The sequence below is a fragment of the Pteropus vampyrus genome, unplaced genomic scaffold (genome assembly GCF_000151845.1).
Source record: "Pteropus vampyrus isolate Shadow unplaced genomic scaffold, Pvam_2.0 Scaffold4, whole genome shotgun sequence".
Classification (NCBI taxonomy): domain Eukaryota; kingdom Metazoa; phylum Chordata; class Mammalia; order Chiroptera; family Pteropodidae; genus Pteropus; species Pteropus vampyrus.
Genome location: NW_011888785.1, coordinates 17,148,850 through 17,176,062, shown reverse-complemented (window position 1 = coordinate 17,176,062; position 27,213 = coordinate 17,148,850). Strand labels below are relative to the sequence as shown.

General features: G+C 33.6%; 2 protein-coding genes across 2 annotated transcripts in view; one reads left to right on the top strand and one right to left on the bottom strand.

Annotated features, from left to right (window-relative positions):
- The window catches only part of LOC111742748, a 23,783-nt gene extending 20,792 nt beyond the window's left edge, over positions 1–2,991 (bottom strand). Inside the window, exon 1 of the mRNA XM_023533364.1 lies at positions 2,817–2,991. The gene's annotated coding sequence lies outside the window, so the exon portion shown is untranslated. The remainder of the gene's footprint in view (positions 1–2,816) is intronic.
- Positions 2,992–3,064: 73 nt separating this feature from the next.
- GTPBP10 (GTP binding protein 10) lies at positions 3,065–24,588 on the top strand. Its single transcript, XM_011363883.2, has 10 exons — positions 3,065–3,210; positions 6,553–6,746; positions 10,064–10,155; positions 10,538–10,682; positions 15,172–15,245; positions 16,730–16,782; positions 18,861–18,968; positions 19,885–19,962; positions 21,924–22,047; positions 23,878–24,588. The coding sequence occupies exons 1-10, from the start codon at positions 3,178–3,180 to the stop codon at positions 24,138–24,140; spliced, it is 1,164 nt and encodes a 387-aa protein (XP_011362185.1). The 5' UTR covers positions 3,065–3,177; the 3' UTR covers positions 24,141–24,588.
- The last annotated feature ends 2,625 nt before the right edge of the window (positions 24,589–27,213 follow it).

The window sequence follows — 27,213 nt, the reverse complement described above, 5'->3', positions numbered from 1 at the left end:
AAGCGAAATAAGCCAGACAGAAAAAGTAGAAAATCACATGATATCACTTGTATGTGGGATATAAACCTAAAAGCAACAAATAATCAGGACAAACAAATAGAGATTCATGGACATGGACAATGGACTAGTGGTTACCAGAAGTTAGGGGGGAGGGGGAGGGGGAAGGTAGATGGGGAAAAAATTTAAATCACTTCTTCAATTAAAAAAAAAAGATTGAAGTGGCAGGAAGATATAAGAATAGAACTTCCACGAAAGCAACTTCATAAATGTTTCCAACTGGAACATGAATACGATGGCTAGAACTACAGCAGTCATGCTAAGACCATAAGAGGACCTTGAATACAGCGAAGTGATCAAATCTGTTGTTTAAGGGGCACAAAACACCTCTAGAGATCATTATGGATAAAGGATTACAGTGAATAAGAGATTTTGGTTATATTATTATTTTGTGTGTATGAAAGTAAATGAAGCCTAATGACAATCAGGTTATAGAATCAATAAAATAATTAAGGTCAGAAGGGATCGCATAAGGGCAATGTAAGCTGTGATGTTCTGTTATACTAAGAATTCCAAGAAGCCACCTCTCTTTCCACATATTTCTCACAATGAAAGATCTTCCACACTAAAGCTTGAACTTAGTATGGAACATCTGGGACCCCTTATTCATTCCACAATTAGAGATAAAAACTGAAAATACATGCTTAGAAACATCTCGACACAATTAATTAGTCAGAATGGCCTTAGTAATGTACTCAAGAAACAAGGTATGGGCTAGGTAAGTTTTGGCAGGAGAGAAAAAAAAGGAAACTAAAGATTCCTGCTGAGGGAGAAAGATTACATTAGGAGTTCTCTTGTAGGTCCTGGGAAATGAGTTTTTGGTATAATGGGGAAGACCCTGGCACTTCCAGGAAATTAGTGAACACCAGAGAGAGAGTGGTGTGAAATTGATGACAGATTCTACCTTCGCAGTTTCACATACAGACCCTCTACCCTGGTTATGCTGACTCCTCTTGGACAAGCAGAACGAAAGCAGGATAGATAGAAAGTGGGAATCTAATTAAGAGAAGGTGAAAAGGTACAGATCGATTAAGATAATCTACAATGTAGAGAATCAAGTTAGACAATTTTCATTTTAGTCTGCTGACAACATTAAACAGTATAACAGCATAAACTGTTAGATTTCTTAATTATATATTTATCTCATGCTTAAAATAATTACACAATGTTTATTAGATTAAATGTAATATTGTGTCCAGGGATGGATCCTGTAAAGTCTGTAGTTTAGTTAATAGTATTGTACCAACATTAACTTCCTAGATTTGACAAATGGTTATATGTTAACATTAGCGCAAGCTGAGTAGAATGTATATGGGAACTCTTTGGGCTACCTTTGTAACTTTTCTGTAACGTTTAATTTATTCTAAAATAAAATGCTTATTTAAAAATGTTTTTCATTAGCATTAACTCTAATTTATGTATTTTTGAAATCAAATATTATCGAAATCAAATTGTAAGTTTTGTCAATGGCACACGTATTACCATCATTTCAATTATGCAAAATTCTTCAGTGCCACCAAGTTTAATGGTTTGCCTATATTTTAATCTTCTGAGCAACTACGAGAAGGCCTTCTGTCTTCTCAATGACAAAAGGAGTAGTATTTTCTTCCAATAATGACTTCTGTATCAGGTCTGGATAATACTTTGGGTCATTTCACCTCATGCTCATTATAAAGGGGACATTTTAAAGGCGACAATTTCTAGTTTCATGTTTCTTTTGCTATCTGGTAACCAGAGCTGTAATAAATACTTCAGGTTCTGACCATATTTTGTTCAATAATATTATGCTTTCTTCTTTGTTATATAGTACATAATATTCCTTGATATTTTGAGATGTTTTCATATCAATTTCTCATTTATACTGTATTTACTATTATCATTTTCCCATGTATATATTATGGAAAAAGAAAACGATTTGGGCTTGTGTTCACTTATAAGAAATACACCTTAGAAAACAACTTGGGCTTAACACAATTCTGACATAAAAAGACCTAATAAAGATAATCCAAATGGCAGCAAATGTTATCAAGATTAAACTAAACATCTACATAGTGAAAATCTTATGTCTTGATTAATCAATCATCATAAGTTAAATGACAATTACAGCTTTATTGACTGGTGGGGAAGAGGGAGGTTCAGTAGCAGCAAAGGAATCAAGACAGAGGGATAGTTTTCACATAGTGCATTTCCAAATAATCGCTGTCATAAACGAGGGGTAGAAGTGTAAAAAGGATTCTGGAAATTAACAGTCTTGGTAGTTAAGAAAGACTATAAAACTAGAAGTGTAGTGCAGGGCCGCCTACTATGGCTGTGTACATTTGTACATTTTTCACTGCCTGAGGGCTTGGGGAGAGGAGGTAAATGGGGCGGATTACCGTCCAGCCACTCTCGGGCTGATCCTGCTCAGGCTGAGGAAAGGAAATTTCTAATTTTCACAAAGGTAAGCTTCAATGATAGCTGGATAAAGACCCTTCTCTACCCGACTCCAAGAAGCTACTGTCTGACAAACAGTTGCAAGTTTCTTTTCCCAGTGAATCCAATGCAATTCTTACAGACCTCAGATCCTAATATTGTGTCACAAGTTTTAAATTCAGTGTTTCCTGGAAGCTTTTGCTAGAGATCACTCAGCTCGTCAGTGAACTAACAACTTTCTCGAGCTTTTCTTTTTCTGCTGAATTTCCGTGTCTTTTAGGCATTTGGATTTGACTTTTTTTTTTTTTTTCTTCTCCCACTCCGCTTTACAGAGTAGACAGCGGTACCTTACGGTTTCCTCAATTAGCATAAAAATTCCTCCATGGAAGCTCATTTCAAAATGTTCCCATTCAAAATGTTAATTCCTGAGGCACACACTTTCCACCCGTCCCTTGCTACAGTGCCTCTCGACAATTTCTCACAGTTTTATGCTGCGTTCCCCTAAATAGAGTGCCTCGCATCTTCTCGTACGGCGCACAGTACAGCACATGCGCCTGTCCCCGTGCTGCGCCTTACGGCGCATGCGGCTGTTTCCGAGGGCGCGTGCGGAGGAAGCACAACATCTGCGGCCTGCGATGACGTAAATAGGCCGCGCGGAATTTTGCTTCGTACACCTTCCCTAGGAATGAATCCTGGCCCAGCATTGTGATGGTGCGCTGCAGTTGCGTGTTGTTCAGAAAGGTCCGTGACTGATGCCAGAGGGCCAGGTGCCTCCAGCCCCACCTGAGGGCTCTGGTGCTTCTTCCCTTCCTCCCCACTTTTTCTTTCTGGGGGCCTCTTTCCTCCTTTTTCTCTGCCATAGTTTTCACCCCCGCAGGAGGTGAGGTTGGCCTGTGAGGGGAGAGAAGGGTGTGTCTGCCCGGCCTGCTTAGGTTTTGAGATTCTTCTAGGGAATTGTGTGGACGTGGGATGAAGGCTGAGTTACCTGCTGCGGTTTAGAAGCAATACGGTATACATGGAGTGTAGATTTGACCTTTTCTTTCGGCTCAAATAGTGTATTTTACTTTTAAATGTTAAAAGTAAAATATCCATAGCCCGTTTATTTATTTTTTTTCTTGGATATATTGTTTTAAAAGACGACTTTTCATCAGTAAATGAAAATACATAATAGGCTTGTCTTCTTGCAAGAAATTTAGATCAGTTTTTGTGTGGTATTGATTTTAGAGTCATTTCTGTAAAAAATTTAAGGTTGCTTCTAAAAAACGTCTTTAAGAGCCTTTCTAGTAATGTTTCTTTAAACCTGCCGACGTTAGAGATGGGCCATTACTAACAACGAGATTGAGATATTCCTTTTAAGTTTGGGTTCTAAATCTCTGAATCTGTTAAATCTAGAATTGTAAAACAACGTGGCACAAATTGAATGGAACTTTAAGAACAGGAGTTTTTGTTTTATTGGAGGAAAGGTATAGTTCGTAATATCTTGAGTGAAGTTATACTTTATCCAACCCTCTGTTTTCCAGAAAGGTGAAGAAAAGAGAGTTATGAAGGATAGTACTTGAGTATATGAAATAACTAATCATTTAACTAAAAAGAAACTACTGCATTGTGTGTGTGTGTGGATAAGTTATTAAAGGCTACTTGTGTAACCTTACTGCCATGAAAAGCCACTTCCAATCAATGTAGTTTGCAAGTGGAATCTATCTCTTCACTTAAACCTGATGCATTTTTAAAAGTGAAAGCAGCAGATCGCCATGCATTTATTAATCATTTATTATTTTCAAGCCATTTATTTCCATTTTTTTTAAAAAAATTTTATTCATTTAATTGGGTTGACATTGGTTAATTTTATAGGTTTCAAGTGTACAGTTGTATATAGTGCATTGTGTGTTCACCACCCAAAGTCAAATCTAATTCCATCACCATATATTTGACCCCCTTTACCACCTCCCCCTCACCTCCTTTACCCACTGGTAACCACTATACTGTTGTCTGTGTCAATGAGTTTTTGTTTACTTGTTTGTTTGTCGCTTTTAGTTTTATATTACATGTATGAGTGAAATCATATGGTTCTTGACTTTTCTGTCTGACTTACTTTGCTTAGCGTGGTATTCTCAAGATCATCCATGTTGTCACAAATGGCAGTATTTCATCTTTTATTGTAGCTGAGTAGTTTTCCATTGTATATATGTACCACATCTTCTTTACCCCGTCGTCTATCAAAGGACACTTCCATTGTTTCTGTATCTTGGCCTCTATGAGTAATGCTGCAGTGAACACAGGAGCATTGCAATGAACATATCTTTACGAATAAATGTTTTCAGATTTTTCAGGTAGATACCCAAGAAAGGGATTTCTGGGTCAAATGGTCACACTAATCTTAATTTTTTGAGGAACCACCAGACTTTTCCATAGTGGCTATACCAATTTACATTCCCACCAGCAGTGCAGGAAGGTTCCTTTTTCTCTACAACCTTTCCAATCCTTGTTATTACTTGTCTTGTTGGTAATAGCCATTCTAAAAGGTAATGCATTTCTGATCTAGCCTTTCAGAACCAAAGCATAAGTTCTTTAGTCCCCCCTCCCCCGTGAAAAATACTCTGACTAGCCCTTAAATTCATCTTTTATACATTTCTTCTACCCTATTTCTTTACAACACTTTGTTTCATGAGTACATTTGCATGCTTAAATGAATATCTGCTTTGAATCTTTGCTATGAACCCATCCAGTGCAGTCTCATATCTAGACTGCATCAGAATCACCAAGGGAGCTTGACCTGTCCTCATTTCCTCTCCAGGGTGTATCAGAATGGTCAGAGTATATATATTTTGCAAAAAGTTTCCAGATTTTTTTGATACTTATAATTATCCTAAATGATTAAAGAAGAAACGATTATGAATTTAAGAAATTACTCAATAAGGAATCTTGGTAGTCCGAGAGGTTAATACATAGGATCTTTACCTGCAAGAAGCTCTTGATTTAGTGAGGGAAACAGATGTAAACACTAAATGGAGCACAAGATTTCAAGAAGTATAATTACAGAGGTAGAATCAAATTGCTGAGAGCTGAGCAAATGGGAAGTGTGGATTAGAGGAATTGAGAAAGATATCAGCAAATATGACATTCTGGTGGGTTTATGACAGAACAGAACAAATGACGTATAAGTAGAGGAAAAGCATGAGCAGAGTGGCGTGGAGACGTGAAAGTATAACATGTAATAAGAGCAAAAGAGGAAAAAGATAGGAGGGGTTAAACAAATGCAAATGAAACCGAAGGTAAGTTAAGAGCTTTGCATATAGTACTGAGAACTTTAGACTTTATTTCATAAGCAGTAAAACAGAAAATCATGAATGGTTTTTGAGTAAGAGAGAAACATGATTAGAGATTAGATTTATTTTCGGAAAAAATAGATCAGGCAGCAGGATGAAGGACTTGTTGAAGAAAGAATGACTATAGGTACTGAGAGACCAGTTAGGAGTTAATGAAGCGGTCAAGATACTAGGACAGTTGTACCAGAAAGGAAAAGAAGCAGGTATAGTCAAAGATTCCTATACATAGTCTCAATGAATAGTAAACTATTATTCCATTATTTGGGGGAACATTGGAGGAATAGAATTTACCTAGGAAAAAGTTATGTCTTGTCATATTAATATATACTTGAGGTGACAGTTATCCTTTCAGTACCTATGAACAAGTTACATATTTGATAGATCTTGTTCTCAATTGCTTTAGACTATTAAGTTTACATCTTGGTGGGGATGTCTAACAGACTGGACATAGAGAGCATCTCACTTAGGTAATAGTTACTGGTACAGGCTGTCATCATCCAGGGGAGTCTAGATTTAGAAATGGGCCAATGTCAGAGACCTTGAAGATAAGTGAAACAATCGCTAATTGAAAAAAAGGATCTTAAGAAAGTTAAATGGGAAAAGGAGATCAGACAGAGAATGAACTAAGAAAAGACTATAAATTTGGTGTACAGAAAGCCATTATTTTTTAAGGAATTTTAGTGACAACAAAGAACTAGAAAGGAGTTTAAATTAGTAAGCTCATTTGGTATACAAATGTTCTCTCTCTCTCTTTAAGTATGGAAACTTCATCGATAACCTAAGACTCTTCACCAGGGGAGGAAGTGGTGGAATGGGGTACCCTCGTTTAGGTGGAGAAGGTGGAAAAGGTGGTGACGTCTGGGTTGTAGCCCATAACAAAATGACTTTAAAACAACTTAAAGACAAATATCCTCACAAACGGTTTGTGGCTGGAGAAGGAGCAAACAGTCGGTAAGTATTTACTAAATGACTTTGATTTTATAAAATTAATCCCTTCCAGAAGAAAAAAAAAAGTTAAAAGATAAAAATTAATTAGTAATTTAAAGTAAATTATATTCTGTATTTGTAACTCAGCAAAAATCTACATCCGTCTCAACTATAGTAAAAAGGTACTAAGAAATGTTTTGGAGCTTTTAAACTTTTTATCCTTTTCTTCTCCCAGTGTCTGTTTATATTTTTTTGTACTTCCTCTGTAGAAACAGAAAATTATCTGAATTCTTACCGTTTTCTTCTTAAGTTATCTTTGACAGGTTTTAGAAAACCTTTCTCAAATCTCAGCCATGATACTCCATCCCACCACCACCAACAGTTCTGCCAGCATCTCATAGGCAGTGCTGAAAATTGAGAGCCTGTTTCACTGATACAGCTCTTGTATGTTCTCTTTTTGCTTCTGTTTTGGGCTTCTTTCCATGACAGCAAAACCTTTCCTTTATTTTTAGTTAATGTTTGTTATTTTTTATGGAACATACTATGTTGGCCTCAAAATATAAGAACTTTTTCTTTCATTATAAAGACAATGAAGAGAAAAATTCTTAAAACTTCTATCAAAATGCAGGCTATATTCCTCAGGCCTCTCTCATTCTATTATTCCTTAGGAGGTGTTGACATAAAGGTTAACCTTTATGTCCCTTTTTTCTTTCTCCTTCCCAAAGAAGCATTTTGGTATATTGTCACAATACTAGAGGATGGAATGGGTCACTTACTTGGAGCGTGAGTATAAGCAAAGGATAGAGGCAGGAATGTTAAACACCGTGTAATGCAGAGGAACACTCGGAACAACAAATTATCCTGCCTAAAATATGCAGCAGCATCTCCTGGTAAAGAAATCCTTGGAGAAACACTTTATATTCTTTTTGAGCATTTTTGTTTTATGAATAGTCTGATTGAAACCATTTTATAGGATAAATTTTGAGAGCCCTATATTTATTAGAATTTAGTAATCAAAGCTTTGAGTTCAGAATGTCATTTTATTATTTTGCTGTTACAGGTGGGAAATAATAGTAGTTTACTTTCTAAAGTAAAAATTTTTTATCATTTATAATTTCTTTTCAAAAGTAAAGTTGTTATAATTCCAACCTTGGTCTGTGTTCAGATCAGTGGTATATTACAGATGGTATATAATGTTTTAATGTTAAGAAAGATTTAAATAGAACATTTTTCTTACTGGAGTTGCATGTGGCAATTTTTAGAATGTAGAGACTTAAATCTGAACAATTAATAGGAGCCAACTGGGTGAAGGGGAGGAAAAAGCATTATAGGAAAGATAACATGAACAAAGGCCCAATGGTAGCAGACATACCCGTATAAGACACTAAAAGAAGGCCAGTGTGGCTAGAATGCAGAAAACGGGAACATAGAGGAAGATGAGACCAGAAAAAAAGGTACAGGCCAGACTTTAATTCAGACCATCACCATTTCTTGAAAAATTGCAATATTCTCCAATTTGGGTCTCCAGTCTTTAGTCTCAGTCATCACCTCCAATCCATTCTTTCTCCAATTATTCCTAGAGTGATTTTCTAAAACATCAACTTATGTCACTTGCCTATTTAAGATCCTTCAGTGTTCCTCATCACTCTAAGATAATCTTCAAATTCTCTAACATAGCATATCAAACTCTTCATGATCTGGACTACACTGCCTTTTTTTTCACAACATGCCATTCCGCTTGTACTGGCATTGTGCTAGAAAAAACTATTATTTTACCAAACAACTTGTTCTCTCCTAATCCAGTGCACGTGTGTGTGTGCATGTGCTTGTGTGTGTGTGTGTGTGTGTGTGTGTATTCAGTTTATCAACACATCTTTTCCTACCTTAATTGTCTGGCAAAGTCCTTCCTATTCCCTTTTCAAGGCTTAGTTCAGGGACCACTTCCAAAATATAGATAACTGAGCAAGATTTTAATTTCAGATATCTAATAATGTCTACTAAAAGTTAGACTGCTTTTGTTCATCATGAAATCATCTCCCAGTAAATTGGTTTATGCTTGTTCATCTATAAAAATTATCAGATAGTATTTCAGTTCTTTAAAAAAACTCTTTTAATAGAAAGTTCATCAGCAGTAACACAACATTCTAAAAATTACAACACACAATCCCAGTAAGAGAAGTGTTCTATCTAAATCTTTATTTCAAATTCATACATTTCTGTCCAGTTTGTTCATTCAACTAAATTGAGTATCTATCAATCACTTTACTAGGTATCTAGGATAAAATGATGAACTTTATGTAGTCTAGTAGGAGAGCAGATATTAACCAGATACATGAAAAATGGAAAATTATAATTATTACAAGTCTTATGAATGAGCCTATACATGTATATAGGCAGTGGGATTCTGACCTAATTAGAGAGATCAGGAATACAAAGATTTTTTTAAAAAGTCAAGTGTCTATAATCCTTTTACCCAGAGATAATCACTATTAACCTTTTCTTAACTTTTCTTACATTTAACAAAAATGTAATTATGTGTGTATGTAAATAATTTGGGAGTACAAAAACAAGAGAACAATATTGGCAACCTCCCCTTTTATTTCCGTGACAGAAGATTGTTCAGAATGGCTGCATAGTATTATGATATTAGTAATAACTTATTTTGTCATTCATCTATTTAGGTAATTATTGATTTTTTACAGTTATAGCACATTGCAACACACAGCCATGTATATATAGTAGTATACATGGCTGTTTGTTTTCTTTTAGGATAAATTCTCAGAAGTGGAATGACTAGTTAGAAGTTTGTACGTATTTATTCTCTTATGAGCAGTTTAAGAGATGAGCCTCCTATAAATATACTCTGGTTTGAGGTCATTTTTTAAATTTTTTAAATTTATTTTTTTAATTAACTTATTTTTATTATGGTGACATTGGTTAAAGAAATCCAGTAAGTTTCAGGTGTACAATTCAACAGTATTAGGTCAGTTTTTTAAAAAGCTTTGTTATTCAGTGGATTTTTCTTTTTTCTAGTTTATTTGTGTTGTTGTAATGGTCTTTTCATTTCAGGCATACCATATATTCATTATGAGTTGAAATGGCTTTTGGTGGCTAGCTTGGTAACTTAAATCATTACTTAATATTTTTATTGGGATACGATAGTCTACAATGTAAAGAAATAATTGAACACCAAGTCAAAGCTCTTATATTTGGCCATTTAATATCTGTGTTAAAAGGGTTGACTGCTAGTCTTTATAGAGCATTATATTTGCTTGAAGCTTAAATCATTTAATTTAGTGGGTTTTCCTTATTTTAATTTAACTCTTTTTTTTTTTTTGTAGGGTTAGTGCACTGAAAGGCTCAAAAGGAAAAGACTGTGAAATCCTTGTACCTGTGGGTATTTCAATAACTGATGAATATGGTAAAATTATAGGTAAGTGTACTATAGATTCTAAGGTTGTAAAAAATGTGCACATTTTCAAAATTGTTTGAGAGCTGTGGGGAGTAGCACTTCTTGAGTGTCAGAATTTTTTTAAAAACATTAACTATTTTACCTGCTAATTAATGAAACAACATTTAAAAAACATTACATAAAGGTTGTTGAAAATTAACTGCTAGATTTAAGATTATTTTAAAAATATAAGAGTAATTGGTTTTAAACATAACTAGTTTATTTTCAACTGTTTTCAAAAGTGCACTTCCAGGGTCCAGCTTTTAATAGAAACTTCTGGCATCTGTTTCTGAAAGAAAAATGTCATTAGTGATTAGCTCCACTTATAATCTTGGCTCTACGTATCTTTATCTTTCTTTTTAAGGAGAACTCAATAAAGAGAAAGACAGAATTTTGATAGCTGAAGGAGGTCTTGGTGGTAAACTACTTACAAATTTCTTACCTTTGAAAGGCCAGAAACGAATAATTCACCTTGACCTAAAACTTATAGCTGATATAGGCCTAGTGGGGTAAGTACCATTCATATCTTTATTTTTATACTTTCAGAGAGATAGTTCATAAATAGAAAATAAATATAAATGGTAATTTAGGGCCAGCACTATTTCTAGTTTATGGAATTTGTGCATCATGTGCATACTTTGGAATATGCTATCAAATGTAGTTATTTTCATAATGCCAGCATAGAGTTTCATATATACTATTAATTTGTCAAAGATCCTAACCATATAGTAAGCTAGTGAAATGTTAGAAAATGAATAAAGAAAATGATCAATCAAATGCAGTAGTATGAGAAGGTAAAAGAACATTACCAAATATTAAGGAATAAAATGAGAATTCCAGACAAACCACATTTTAAAAAGTGTATAGAAGAAAATAAAAGAAAGAAAGAAATGATTAAGATATTTTATACATCTTAATAGCAGTATTGTTTCATTAATCAAATGGCTAAAGGCTGGTGCAGACAATCTTAGCCGTCAGACTTACACACTATTGAACACCAAGTTGAATCTTGGTATGATCTTTTCCCTATCCTTTACGCTCTGCTTAGAATCTGTCCATTCTCAGTACTGCAGACCTTAAAATGTTGTCCTCTTCCACAGCCTCCATTCTTTCATAGCATTGTATAGTAGTCAGATGGAGGCCTAAGGAAAAGGTAGAGAAAACTGCTGCCAAACTGGGTACCAAACTACCATTCCATTCCTTGCCTTCCCATAGCTTCTTTCTAAGCTCTTTTCATCTTCCTCTCCAGCCATCTCACTGCTTCTTTACCAGACTCTACAGTCTGAATTCCTCACTTCTTTCCATACCTGTCTGGTCTTAACCAGCAGTGGCTTAGAGTTCACAGAGGCCCCATTCCTGCCAAATTTGTAACAGGGAAGATGTGATCCTGGTTTCAAGCTTTCCATCCACATTTAATTTTTTGAGTAAAACATAGTTACGAGGGTTGTTGAGTTATAGGTTCTGTAATAGTACATATTTTTAAACATTCATAGAATGTTATGGATAAGACTGAGAATCCAGCCATTCATTTTCTCATTTGGTAGAAAAATGTACTGCAGTTTCCGTAGATATACCTTTACAGACAAAGAAGATCCTAGCAAGGCTGAGTAGTAAAGGTGGGTTAGGGGTGGGGGACTCAGGTGAAACTATTTGAGTTAGAACCTCAGATCATCAGTAGACTGGCTGACTGGTCTTGAATATATTATACCAGGGATCCCCAACCCCCAGGCCACGGACCAGGACCGGTCTGTGGCCTGTTAGGAATCGGGCTGCAGGTGAGTGGTGGGCGAGCAAGCAAAGCTCCATCTGTATTTGTAGTCACTCCCCAGCCCTAGCATCACCTCCTCAACTCCACCTCAGATCATCAGGCATTAGATTCTCATAGGAGCACCGGTCCCTAGTGCCAAAAAGGTTGGTGTGTTATATGGTCTCCTAAGTTTTTGTTTTCTCATCCTTAATAGTGGATGGAGATGGTTCTCACTTTAAAATGTTGTTGGTGAGTAAGATTTCTTTTGCAGCACAACACATGCCTTAGATTTATGAATGCTCAGTGAATGAATGGTAGCCGCTATCATCATCATTATATTGACAATTTATAGGAGACTACATATAGTGAAATGCTAAGATTTTCAGAAGTGGACTTGAAATTATAGTCAGTAATTAAAGCATCATTATTCTTAAGCACAATGTTTAATGCATGTTCTAGTGCTTTTAAATTAGGCAATTATTCTTCAAAAGTTACTAATGTGAATGCAATCATAAACAGATATCCTTTTAGCTGGTTTCAGGAATGAACTGAACCTTAGAAGAAAGGTATCGTATAACTACACTTGTACTTCTGTTGTCAGATCTGATCTTTACATAGGTTGGATTTCAGCCTCTAAATTTTCATTAGGTACTTTTCAAGAAAAATCTTAAGTATCTGTTCTTCAGCCATTAGCATCCTTTTCTTTGTGTACTTTGATCTTTTTGGAAATAGTTGGTTTGCATTTTTCTGTGCTTATAGAAATATAAGGATATTGGAAAGAAATAAGCAAGTCCAACTAATGAAAATCATAAACAAAAATGTTTGCAATTTACTTTCCAACAAGTCACAAGACCTGGGTGTAACAAGATAAAAAACTATATTTCCAAGAAAAACAAGTCATTAAGAAACCACATAATTTTATTCTAATTTTATTATAGAAATATTTTTAATGAGAAAAATTGTTAAAAGAGCTCCATTAAGAGCTTATAAATTTTTATAGAATTCTAAATTTGTATTTGCAAAATATTACACCATTATTTCAAATGAAAGTTTGGCAGAGTTTTGAAAGCAGAGCTTTCTTAAATTTAAATGAAAACTCTGAAGGCAGGGATCACATTTGTCTCATTGATTGCTATAATTCTGGTTCCTATGATACTGCCTAACTGTGAGTTGTGTATGATACAGGTCAATTCTCAATAAATATTTATTGGATAATTTTTTTTACTGAGATATAATTGACATATAACATATCAGTTTTAGATGTACAACATAATGAATTTGCTATCTGTATGTATTATGATATGATCACCGTAATAAGTCTAGTTAACATCACCATGCGTAGTTAACAATATTTTTTCCCTTGTGATGAAAACTTTTACGATTTACTCTGTTAGCAACTTTCGGATATACAATACAGTATTATTAACTATGGCCACCATGCTGTACATTATATGCCCCATGACTTATTTATGTTATAACTAGAAGTTTGTGTCTTTTGTCCCCTTTCAACCATTTTTCCCACCCCCACCTCTGGCAACCACCAATCTGTTCTCTGTATCTGTAAGTTCAGCTTTTTAATTAGTTTGTTTGGTTTCTGCATATAAGCGAGATCATATAGTATTTGTTTCTTTGTCTGACTTATTTCACCTAGCACAGTGCTCTCACAGTCCACCTATGTTGTCACAAATGGCAATATTTTCTTCTTTTTTATGGCTGAATGATATTCTTGTGTGTATGTGTGACATTTTCCTTACCCGTTCATCCATTGACATACATTTAGATGGTTTCCATATCTTACCATTGTAAATGATACTGCAATGAACATGGGGATACATATATCTTTTCAAGTTAGTGTTTTTGTTTTCTTCAGGTAAATACCCAGAAGTGGAATTGCTGGATCATATGGTAGCTCTATTTTTAATTTTTTGAGGAAACTTCATACTGTTTTCCATAATGGTTGCACCAATTTACATTTCCTTTTGTTGAATAAATTTAATAAAAATATCTGAATGAAATTTAGGAAATAATCTCTTAAGTGACTACCATTCCTAGTACATACTTTCATGCATTATGGACCTTTCTTGAGGGAAATTTAGCAATAAAATCAAAGCCTTTAAAGCTAGCATATATTTTAATCCAGTATTCTCTCATCTAGAAATTTATCTCAAGAAAAAGATTAAGGATATGTATAAAGATTCAAGGCTAGCCACTTCAGTGTTTAATGTTTTTAGAAAAAAATTAGACAAATAATAAATGCTCATTTACAGAAAGAAAAAAATAGTTGCCTGTTAATTCCACCACTCAGTGGTGACTGTTAACATGGTATGTGTTTTTCTAGCTGTATGCATGTATTTTTGCAACATTATTGATAATAATAAAAAATTGAAGACAACCTAAATACCTAACAATAGGAATTTAGTTAAGTAAATTACAGTGCACTCTTGAAAGGTATTCACATTATATAATTCAGTTGGAAAAGCAGGCCAACCAACTATGGATGGTCTTTCAGGGGGAAAAAAAAAACACCACCAAGTCTGAATCAGATCAAGGCTCTGTATATAATGACCGATTTATAGAAAATCCAGGGCGAAAAAGTGTGTTAAATGACACCATGGGAGTGTCAACAGAAAAATCCTGACTGTGGGAAAGAAACTCTACAGAATAAATGACCCAGTTTAAAAAAAATAAAACTACAAAGGAGAAAACAAGATGGAAGGGGAACCTTTACCAAAAGAAATATAAGAGACATCAACCAGTTGTAATGCAGACCTTATTGGAGTCCCTGTTCCAACAAACCAAATTTTAAAAAAGTATTGAGAATATATTAATATTTGTTGAAGCTAGCTAATGACTAAATGAGATTTATTACTCCTCTCTACTTTGGTATACATTTGAAAATGTTCATATTAAATGTTTTTTTTTAAATCTACAAAACAATATGCGTAATATTTTATCAGTGTTCGGATTATAGGTATTTTTATTTTTTGTTCTATGATTTACGAGTTCTTTTCACATAACTTCAATTATTAATTCACAGTACTAAAACATCTTCAGTGTCGAGAATAAATTTACCTTTTCCTTTTTCATGCGTATATTTTGTTTCTCGAGTTTTTCAAAATTATTTTAAACTTACTCTTACGCCCAGAAATAGTCAAGAAGTCTACTTTCTGAAATGTTAAGAATTCAGAGATAAGTAAATATTAATAGTGCTTATATTTATTGTAACATATAAATTTATTTACTCATTTCAGATTCCCAAATGCTGGAAAATCCTCCTTGCTAAGTCAGATTTCTCACGCAAAACCTGTGATTGCAGATTATGCATGTAAGTGTAATTTGTTTTGTATTTTAATGTGTGGTGGTGAATTTTTAAATACTAATCTTTCTTTGAGTATGAATAAAATAACAGCTTTGAAGATAGCCTTAGTTTTAAAACTCTTGGCAGAATATATGCATTTCCCATTACTCTTTTAAATCTCTGTAGCCCTCAGCAAAGTTTCTAGTACTTGCTAGACACTTACTATGTTGTGTTTATTTTTAGTTGCATAATCATTGTTTTGGTTTAGTTTTGATTTTATGAGCACCTAGCCTTTATTAAGAGCTGTGATAAATACTAGGAAGGCAGAGATGAATTCTTTCACTCATTTAGCAGGTATATTTTTCTGGGAACTGCACCAGGTTCTGGAGTTACAAAGACCGATAAACAGAAACAGATGCCGTTCTCACTTTTACTGAGCTTACAAACTAGTGGGGGAAGGCACATATCCCACTAATGAATATAAGGAATATAATATAGTTCTATGAAAGAGTACAGGTGACTGCTTTAGACTTTTATGTGGAAATGTGATGCTGGGGCTGAGATTTGAAGAATAAATATGAGTTAATGAGTGACAGATAGTGGAGGCGAAAAGTCTTTCTGTGGTGGCAGGGAGTGGATTTGTGTGAGGAGAGAACATCTGGTAAGGGAAAGGGAATCAAGATGAGGCTAGAGATGTAGGTAGAGACTTTATCATACAGACCACGTAGGCCGTGTTTCATCTTTATAGCTTAAGAGCAGTTGATAGCCTTTTAAGCATGGTATAAAATAATTAGATTTGTTTTAAAAAGATTTCTGTATAATAAAGAAAATGGATGGATATGGGACATAAATGGTTCTGGGAAGAACAGTTAGTAGGCTATTGCAGTAGCAAGGTGAGATATGATGGAAGTGTAGACTCAGAGTAGTGAATAAATATGATAGAATCTGTGCCATCATAAAACAAAAAAGTACAGAATGACATTAACTGGAAAAAAATATTAAGCCATTCTAAAATTAGACTCTTATAGAATTAATTTTGGACTAACTGCTATAAACTATACGGTCAGGACTTATCATTATAATACAGGAGACTCCTGAGAAGGAAAGAGGAAGAAAAGTAAAAAATCATAGGAAGGAGGCTAGTGTGAGATCAGTGAGGCTAAGGATAACTGGATGAGAAAGGGCTAGACAAATTTAACCCACAGACCCAATGATAGAAACCTAAATTCTCCCCCGAATACCATGCTTCTTAAAGTGTGATAGAGGAACTTCGTATCCCACTAATTAAATTAGTGAGATATGCCGATTATAATAATCTATATTTATCCTTTTCCAAGTTAATCGTAAATAACAAAAAATAATGGTACCTTCCATTTCAACAAATGAGAACATAATCTGAATTAAATTGTTCACAGAAAAGAAATATTGTTTATTTTATTCATAATTTTAAGACAATTTTGAGAGTACCAGCCATTATTCTAGCCTTAATTTACTGTTGTTTTTTGTTTTAGTTACAACATTAAAGCCTGAACTTGGAAAGATTATGTATAATGATTTCAAACAGGTGGGTATTTTTAAAGTAGACAATTGGTTGGAAGTGAAAGTACTTGCTTTTGGTACTTGGACTTCATAATATTTAACTGTTTCTGTCGTGTTAGGGGGAAAGAGTAGCAGGATTTTGTTTCTGATAAACTGATCATATCCATTCTGCTGAACACTATCATAGTAAAATATTATATAAGAATGTATCATTTTATTCTTTGAAAGTTTGTCTGGTTTGTCATTACAGCATCATATCTTCTTTGTCTCATAAATCTGCTCTCATTACACGTCCCTATTTTACTTCCATATTTTATTATTGATTTTCGATTCCTAAAAATATTTTCTAAAGTTCATGGAAGTGATTTTGCTCCAACTTTCTCTTTAAAATAATTTTTCTTTAGTTAAATGGGATTCTGGCCTTATCTAGCTATTAAAATTTATTTTTCCTTGATAAGGAAGAACTGTAGATCTTTTGAATAAAGATAGAATAAAAACAAATAAAAAGGAAAGTGACAAAATTTAAAAAATATGTAATGTATGATCAGCAGTTGTGCTCCTTGGTATTTACCCCAATGAGTTGAAAACATATCCACGCAAAAACCTGTACACAGATGTTTGTTCATAATTGCCAAAACTTAGAAGCAACCAAGGTTGTCCTTCAGGAGGTGAATAAACTGTGATACATCCAGAAAATGGAATATTATTTAGCACTGAAGAGAAATAGCTGCAAGCTATGAAAAGACATGGAAGAACCTTAAATGCATATTACTAAGTGCAAGAAGCCAACCTGAAAAGGCTGCATACTATATAATTCCAACTATAGGACATTCTGGAAAAAGCAAAACTATGGAGTTAGCAAAAAATCAGTGGTTACCAAGGATGAGGGGAAGAAAGGGATGAATAGGCAGAGCACCGTGGGTTTTTAGGGCAGTGAAACTATTCTGCACTATATTATAATGGTGGATACATGTCATACATTTGTCAAAACTTATAGAAAGTATAACACCAAAAGCGAATGCTTATGTAAAGTATGGACTTATGGTGATGATGTATCATTGTAGTTTCACATAATCCATTGACATAATTCAATAGAAAATATTTATATTCATTTATAATAGTGATATAAAAGTAAAGAAAGTTCAATTATACAGAATATTAAATAAGTGAAATTATAAATGCAGAATAATATAAATATAGCAAACAATATTGAGAGGAAAAGAGAACATTATAATTTTTAAAGGAAATCAGTGGAGGACCTCTGAAGAAAATTTCAGTACATGAGACCTCTGTAGTGTACACTGCTTTGTCACGTGGCCACAACTTCCTGTAAAACTCTGAAATCCTTATTCACATGAGCAGTGTACGTAAAGCAGTGCTTCTCATCCTTCACTGTATGTCAGGCTTATCTGCTGGCTTAAGAACAACAATGGTAAATGAAGCATGCACCCCAGAGATTTGAAACGAAATCTCTTAGGGGTAGGGCCTGGGTATCTGTGCATAAAACCTCCCTAGGTGATTATGATGCACAGTAAGGTTTGAAAACCACAAGTGTAGAATAATGGTTAATAACTGTTATCATCTCCAAAAGGAGTATAGGAAAACTATACCCTTAACTTTGGATATAGTTAATAGTCCTGGTAGAATGTGACCAGAATAGGAACAATGGTGCCAAATAATTAACTGCATATAAATTTTAAAATTTAAAACTACAAAGCTATACTAAGGAAATGTCAGCTAAATTAATATTCTTGAAAACTTTTAAGAATTTAGGAAGTTGAAATTCTATGGAAAGTTCACATTGAACAGTATAATTTATGGAATTCTAAAGAGAATTTATGTGATTAATAGCTGTTAAAGTAATCTCTAAAGTTCTATATTGTTAGATTAATAAGTAAAAATAGAACTCTAATTTCTGATAACAAAGGATGTTGATTCTTAATGCTTAATTAATTTTTTTATCAAGGCATCTTGGTTTCATAAAGATGTGGTAATCACAAATCAAGAACATTATATTTTAACTACCATGAAATTCTGAATGTAATTTTACTTATGGTTTTCACATATTTTCTTTTTCTATCAAACTATTTAACTTTGTATTAGATATCAGTAGCCGATCTTCCTGGTTTAATAGAAGGAGCACATATGAACAAAGGAATGGGCCACAAATTCCTCAAGCATATAGAAAGAACTAAACAACTGCTTTTTGTTGTAAGTCATATGTATATAAACATAATATTCAAATGAATGCAAAAATCTGTACATTTAGTTTTCCTAGAAATTTTTTATAATAATAAGATTTAAAATTAAAGTAGTAGCATATGTGACTCCACTAAGTCTCTTTAGATGGGGGTCAAATATAGTAAGTAATCTTTGTTTATACTGTGGGGATAGAAATGGCATTATTTACTATGTCTATTATAAATTTGGTCATACTTGTCAAGATTTAATTCCTTAAGATTTTCAACATAGTACTATATTATATAGTATCTTATTCCTACTTGATGGTGCTGGAGTTATACAGCTGACCCTCAAACAACTCAGGGCCCCTTATAAATTTTTCAATAAATACCTGTACTGTTTCCCAGCCATGGTGTTGGGAGTCTGCAGATGTGGAGGGCTGACTGTATGCATTGATCTACACCATTTTACATTTGATCTTATCCAAAAGGTTGAGAAGTGATCTGTGCCATTTTATATAAGGAACTTGAGCATCCACAGATTTTGGTATCCTTGCAGAGGTCCTAGAACCAAACCCCTGGAGGATACTGAGGGGCTGTAGTTAAGTTTGAGAGGAGTCAGAAGTTATACATGGATTTTTCTACTGTGCAGGGAGGGGTAGGGGTTGTCAACTGTATATGTATGAGATTGTACATATTAATTTAAATTGCCTTATCTGTACTACTTCTTCATTCTATTAATGGTTGTGATTTTATCAAAACAATTATAGTTACCTTGACACTTCAATTTCTTCTATTTTGAATTACTAAATTACTAATAGAATATACATTGAAAAATTATTTTTAACTTGAGAGAGTAAGATATTTCAAAACATAGAAATGTATAGCTATTGTTATATTAAAGGTTGTCTCTTTCCTTCTTTTTTTTTCTTTTTGTTTTTGGTTAGGTTGATATTTCTGGATTTCAGCTTTCTCCCCAAACTCAATACAGGACTGCCTTTGAAACCATAATACTTCTTACAAAAGTAGGTTTCCTATTTATGTTTTACTATGTTCTCCATCTGGTCTAATATGTAGGCACATAGGACTGTACTAAATAACTTAATAATTAGACTATATTTATATTCCACCTCTACTTTTTGAAGCTTCGATGTTAAAGAATTATCTAAACTTGCTGTGTCCAGTTTTTCAGTATTAACCTGCTCCTCACACTATTGCAACCAATAAAACCATCCTTAATTCCAAATCCCTTTACAGACTTCTCAAACTTTATCTTGCTTAAATTTTTATTTCTACTTCTTAGACTATTTCTCAATCTACTTTTTATGCTTTTTTCTGTTTATTCTGTAATTAGCATTCAGTTACAGTAAATATACTGATGACTGCCAAATCTGTATCTGGTACCCAGATCTTTTGGTTGTGCTTTACTGGCTGCCTCTTGGAAATCTTTGATTGGATGCCCCATTAACTTCTCAAACTTAATATATATAAAACTGAACTTTTTAAAAAACTTACCAGCCTCCTCCAGAACTTTACTGGGTATGTAAGCTGGAAACCTAGGTGGTGGTCTTGATTCTGTCTTTCTCACCACCTTTATCAAGCCCTGTCAGTATTATATCCTGAATCTCTGTGAAATCCATCTATTTGTCTTCATCCACACTGTTATAATCATCAGCCCTCTCATTAGAATGTTGTAAGTCCGTAGTGTCCGGTCTCCTTGCTTCCAGTCTCACTTCTCTGCACTCCATGTTTTATGGCAGCTGGAGTGATCTTTGTAAAAGAACCAAGGTGATGTTTGTTCCCTGCTTAAAACACTTTGATAGTGCCCCACTGCTGTTAGGTTAGTCTAACATGAACATGGTTTATGAGGTCTGGCAAAGCCAGGCTCTTATCTCACAGTCTGTCTCTGTTTCCCTCTCTTACATTCTGTATCCAGCCCTATGGTTTCTCTCTAATATGACATAATGTTTCTTACCTCCAAGACTTTGTATATCCTATTTCCTTTGCCAGTTTTTGCCTATTATGAATAATAGTGCTCTGAACACTTGTGTACAGATTTTTGTATGGACCTGTTTTTATTTTTCTTGGGTATATACCTAGGAATGGAATTTCTAGATAATATGGTAACTCTATGTTTAATATTTTGAGGAACCGCCAAACTGTTTTCCAAAGTGGCTGCACCATTGTGCCATTTTACAATTCTACTTTTGAATGGATGATGGTTCCAATTTTTCCACATTAATGTTAACATTTGCTATTGTCTATCTCTTTATTTTAGCTGTCTTAGTAGGAGTGAAGTGGCATTTCATTATGGTTTTGATTTGCTTTTCTTTAGCAACTAATGATGTTAAGCATCTTTTCATGTGCTTATTAGCCATTTGTATGTCTTTGGAGAAATGCCTATTCAGATTATTTGCCTATTTTTAAATTGTGTTATTTGTCCTTTTTTTTGTTAAGTTGTAAGTGGTTGTTTTATTTTGGATAGAAGTCCCTTATCAGATATATGATTTGCAAATATTTTCTCTCATTCTGTCAGTTGTCTTTTCATTTTCTTTATATCTTTTAAAGCACAGAATTTTAAATTTTAATGAAGTCCCATTTGTCTATATATTCTTTTACTTTTGCTTTTGGTGTCATAGATAAAAACTATTGCCTAATCCATGGTCATGAAAATTTACTACTGTTTACTTCTGAATTTTTTCTATGTGCTTAATATTCCAGATATTTGTATTTGGCTCTAGGCACAATCACAGCTGTCTCTAGGATGTCATGTGAGCTAAACTATATTAACATGTGATCTTACCATTAAGCATTTTCTGAGTTTCCTTTGTTAATTAATTTTGTGGTTGTTGGAATGTACTGCATTTCAGAGATCTGAATCGGCTCTAGATTACCCAGGCCTACAAGAAAAAGGAAGACATTACAAAACAGGTATTCTGTATAGATATTATAATAAAATTATTCGGTTTTCTCTTTCAATTTAAAGGAGTTGGAGTTGTACAAAGAGGAACTTCAGACAAAACCTGCACTCCTGGCAGTTAATAAAATGGACTTGCCAGATGCCCAAGATAAATTTCATGTACTGATGAACCAACTCCAGAATCCTAAAGGTAAACCCATTTATTCTTAATGTCAAAGTAATGAATACTTAGTATGTACAGAGTGGTAAGAGATATAATGAGTGGGGAAAAAACTAACAGGTGCTACTCTTAAAAAATGTTCGAAGAAAGAATACATACCATATGAAATATTTAAAAATATTTTAATGTAATACTTATCAAATTTCAGAATATGTGATATAGACAGTAAGTGAGAGGAGACAAAAGAAGAGAAAGATCATTTGAGCTGAAAAGGTTAAGCTTTATGTAGAAGTAAAATTTAAACTGAGTCCTTAAGGAGTTAATGGGATTTGGTTCAGAAGGGAGAAAAGTCAGCTTATACCTGTGAAGCCTTTCACTTTAACATATTTCACAAGTTCTAGAACTTCATTCCCCTAGTATACCATAAATTTGAAAACAGAGTTAATAGTTCTAAAGAGGTGTGTATCTTTCCAGTGTCAGCTCTATAGATCTTTGAAGAGTACTAATCTTCTAACGAGAACTCAAGTACATGTACCTTTGTATGTGTGACAGAAGAATAGATGCTGTTACTCCAAAAGGGTTTATTTGTTTGAAATTTGTTCCTAAATGAATTACTTTGTATAAAGGAACTTAAAGGGACTCTCCACTGTCTTGAATATTGAACTTCGCAGAACACTCTGTATCCTAAATGATGATGCTTTCATTCTTCTGAGTCTAGTAGAGGACCTCTTCATAAATGAGGAAAAGTAGGGTGGATGGCAAGTGGTTAAAATGTTTTCAAATAGTACTAATTTCTCTGTTTTTATCATTGGGATAATAATTGGGGAAAATAAGTTATTATTGGGACTAGCAGACAGTAGCAGAAGATTCTCCCCAAAAATCTTTCCCCAGTGTAATTTACATATTAGAGCTATCCTTGAGTTAAAAAGTTACTTTTGGGGTATAAATACTCCCTGGAATTAGTCAATAGTCTTTATTCCTTAATGTTATTTGTTTTATATCAGTAGATCTGTTTACCAGTTGGTCTTGCAGAAGATGGAATTTTCAGAAGAGGTACCAGAAGGGAGGATAACTCCAGAGTTTGTGGCTAATTTGGACCGTCATAAAACAAAATATAGTCCCCTCAGTGATAATTCCTGAGTTAGCCTCTCTGGACTTCTTTGAGGGCATATGAATCTCAAACCAAGCTCCATACTGGCTTGTCTAATCTCTTTCAGTCCAGCCTTTTCAGTTTACATCAGTGTTAAACCTGTTCCATCAGTATGCCATCCCTCTTCCCATTGCCTTGGTGGCAGGGAGAGGAAAAAGTAATATAACAGCTCTCAGCCCCTGTGGGGTGATAGAGTAAACTCATCTGACATGATTCCCCACTTGAACTCCCCAACACCTTTTTCAATTTTAGTATGGCTTCTAGGACCAGTGATGATAAGCCTATGCTTTAGGGCAGTTAAAGGCCACCCGTGTACTGAGGCAAGCTAGAATATCCCAAATCACAAATGATGTTTTTTTAAAGAAGGGTTTTTTCAGAGAATCTATGTTGCCTCACTTTATTGAACCCCCCAAAAAGCAAAATTTATTACTTCTGTAAGTAAATCATCTTCTATTTCTTTTATTTATACTTAATTTGGTTTAAAATATCTTTATCCAACAAATATTTACTAAGCAGCTACTGTGTGCCAAGAACCTTACCATTGTCACTGATAAAAACCAAGGGTTCTGAGAGCTTATTAGAGAGGGAAAATCAGGAATTAAAATTGCTAAATTTTCAGTTCCTCATTTCACAAATCAAACCTCTAACATAGTTTTGACTTACTTTCAAAGACAATGAAAATCATCATAGTTTTGTGTTCTTTGTTTCAGATTTTCTGCATTTATTTGAAAAAAACATGATTCCAGAGAGGACTGTGGAGTTCCAACATATCATTCCTATCTCTGCAATTACAGGAGAAGGAATTGACGAGTTAAAGAGCTGTTTGAGGAAGTCTCTGGATGAACATGCCAACCATGAAAATTATGCATATCATAAGAAACAGTTGCTTAATTTACAGATTTCCAATACAGTAACTTATAGCGAGCTACCATCAAAGAATGCTGTTACCAGTTCCAGAATGGACATAATTTAAATCTGTTTAAAATGATATTGAAACTGTGTTCATTTGAAATCTTTTCCACAGACATGTATTTTTTAGAATGTTATTGCTAACCTTCTGGTATATATGCCATTATTTGAGAACCGTATCTTCTTAAAGTGTTTTGTAGTTAAGTGTATCAACAGTATAGTAACTGAGAACTAAAAATGATAGTTTATAATTTTATGGCCAATCCACCTATAAGAAAAACCTCTGATATTCCTGTACTTATTATGTCTCTAGTGAGGTCATTTTTTTTTTTTAATATAAAAGGATTTCTAGAGTATTATGAGAATGAGCAACTAGGTTTTGTTTGATTTTGAGTCTATCATTACCTGGTTCTACTAAATATATAATCTCATTTTTAGAAAATCTCAAACCCCTAAATTTGAACATATGTTCAGCGATAATAAAGATCACTGATAATGTTTAACAGAAACCAGCAAATAATTATTTGTGATTTCAGCTTTTGGAAATTTTTCTTTCTTAACTATAAGAGTATTTCTTCCTGCTTTGGAACAGACTGACATATTATGTATCTCATTTTCTTATGTCCTAGTCATTTTTATTGTCTACTTTCATATTTTTGTAAAGAGAATAGGAAGTGCTAACTTTAAACAATATTATCAGTCATCAACATATTCTTAAAGTATAATTTCTAAATTTCTGACTAAGTTTTAAAAATACAAATTGGACTTTTTCTCTTAATGAGTTTTATTATAAAATATACAAGTTTGTTTTAAAAAAGTAAAATTTAAACAGTACAAAGGCATATAAAGTAAAAACAAATTCCCATCTTTCTGCATTAGGCCCTCCATGCCTTTCCATACAAAACCACTGTTAATAGTTTTCTATGTTCTTGCAGAATTTTTTTAGTTATGTATCTTTTTACCCCAATGAGTTTATTACATAAACCTTTTCCAAGTCTGTTTATTTTTTTAACAAAATAGTAGCAAGTTAATGAACTTTTAATAATTATTCTTCAATGCTGCTTTTTAAATTATTAGGAATTGTTTTGCAATTTAAGGCATAAGGAAATCATTTCATATGCCTGTATTAAAAATAATGTAAGTATTCTACTTAAATTTCTTCTGATATGACATCGTGAGTGACTTTTTACAAGCATTATTTCACTTTTATTTGTTCTTTTGTTCCCCACTCCTCCCTCTCATCTCAGTCCCCAGATCACTGGCTTCTTTTTTTCTCCCCCCTCATTACACAGGTATGTATTGAGTGTCTCACTTGTACCAGGCACTGTGGGGGGTGCTGCATGTGCAGTGTTAAACAGACGGGACCTGCTGCCCTCATGGATCTCACATTCGATAGCAGAAACTGCAGGGAATAAGAATAGCTTGGTTTTATTTGACAACAAAGGAATAGGAGTGAGGAAAGTATTGGAATTTGAATATCTGTACTAATGATAGTGATCATATTTTGTATTGGGTATGTTTCATATTTATGACTTCAGAGTCATTTCTCTTTTTTACTTCTGTTATTTCCTAAATATAAACAAGTAACAATATAAGGACAGTTGTATCAGGTGAATTTCTGAAGTTCTGACCCCATAATTTTATTCTCCGTTGTGCCAAAAGATAGTAGATATATGTCATGGATTAAGAGGAATTGGATATTTTGTGCTCTGTCAGTAATGCTACTCTACTGCTAACTGAAGCATTTTATGTAACTCACTAAAATGTTCCATTATTTGTATTATCTAGTTACCAAAAGTATACTTTATGTACCTTTTTCTGATGGTTGATTTTTATTTGAAACAAAAGGAGAAAATCTGGTTTCTTTTTTTATTTTATAAACTATAAGTTTAAAAACTTAAACATTTATTTTGAAATAAATATCTTAAAATCATTGCAGATGCTGTGTATATTGTCCTTAAGCAATACTTATTTATTTGTACCTTTCAAAATATACATTTTTTGGAATCGTTATCTTACTGATAAGCCTGGATATCAATACACTATGTATTACCAAGTCCCAGTAGTTCTTTGAGAGCTTACTATGTCATATTCATTTACCATGATGAATTACAAGTTTATACCACCAGACACTGTCAAGTATTAAGTATATTGTACTGTGAAATTGGACCTGAAGATAGCACCTATGAATCAAAAAATTCCAGAAACCTAGTATACTCTTCTTTTTGTAATATATATCCATATTATTCTTATTTATCATAATAGGTGAACTTTATGTAAAATGAATGTTTTAAGTAATAAATATGTATTATCAATGGGAAAAGTCTGCTTTCATAATGAGAAAAATCATGTCACAAGTTTATTTTTTCAGTTTTTATCCAATTAGTTTCTTATAAAGTTATAGGTTTTAGTCCAGTGTTTATTTGCTTTGGGAGGATAGAGGTCAGAGATTCTCTTAAGAAATTTAATGACAGCTACAGATGTTTTTCTTGCCAAAAGTGAACATAAACACATGGACTGTTTCCAAGCAGTTTCACAGGATTTGCAAAGTTCAGGTAAAAAACTTAGTTAACAAAGATAAGTTATATCTAGAAATTTTTAATACTAAGATGTGTTAAAAGTGTTTCAAAGGAACAGCATAAGCGTACTTACAAAATATAGCTTAAAAATGAAACAAAAATTAGCAATAATACAAATTGTAAACTACGCAAAAACACACCTTATTTCAAAAATACGGCAACATTTTTTCTGAAGACCAAATCATGAACTGCATTTAGTGGATATTTTTAAATCCTTAAGAGCACCTCAAATTTGGTTAATTCTGTCTCTCCTTAGACCAGTGAAACAAATCCAAAAATTTGAGTACATGGTTTGTGCTGATATTCATAATGTCTAACACGGTAATGTTTTCATACTGAAGCATTGTGCTGAATATTTTACATATTTTACATATCTCTTTTAAACATTACACTATATTGCCTCTTGGTTCTTTATGAATTTTAAATTGGATGGTGAGTAGATGTGTGTTTTGGGGTTTTATTTAACGTTTTTGAGAGTCTAAAATATAATTTTTAAAAAAGCCTTTGCCTCATGAAAGTTTATATCTTGAGAACTAAGCCATTTAGATACCTGTAGTT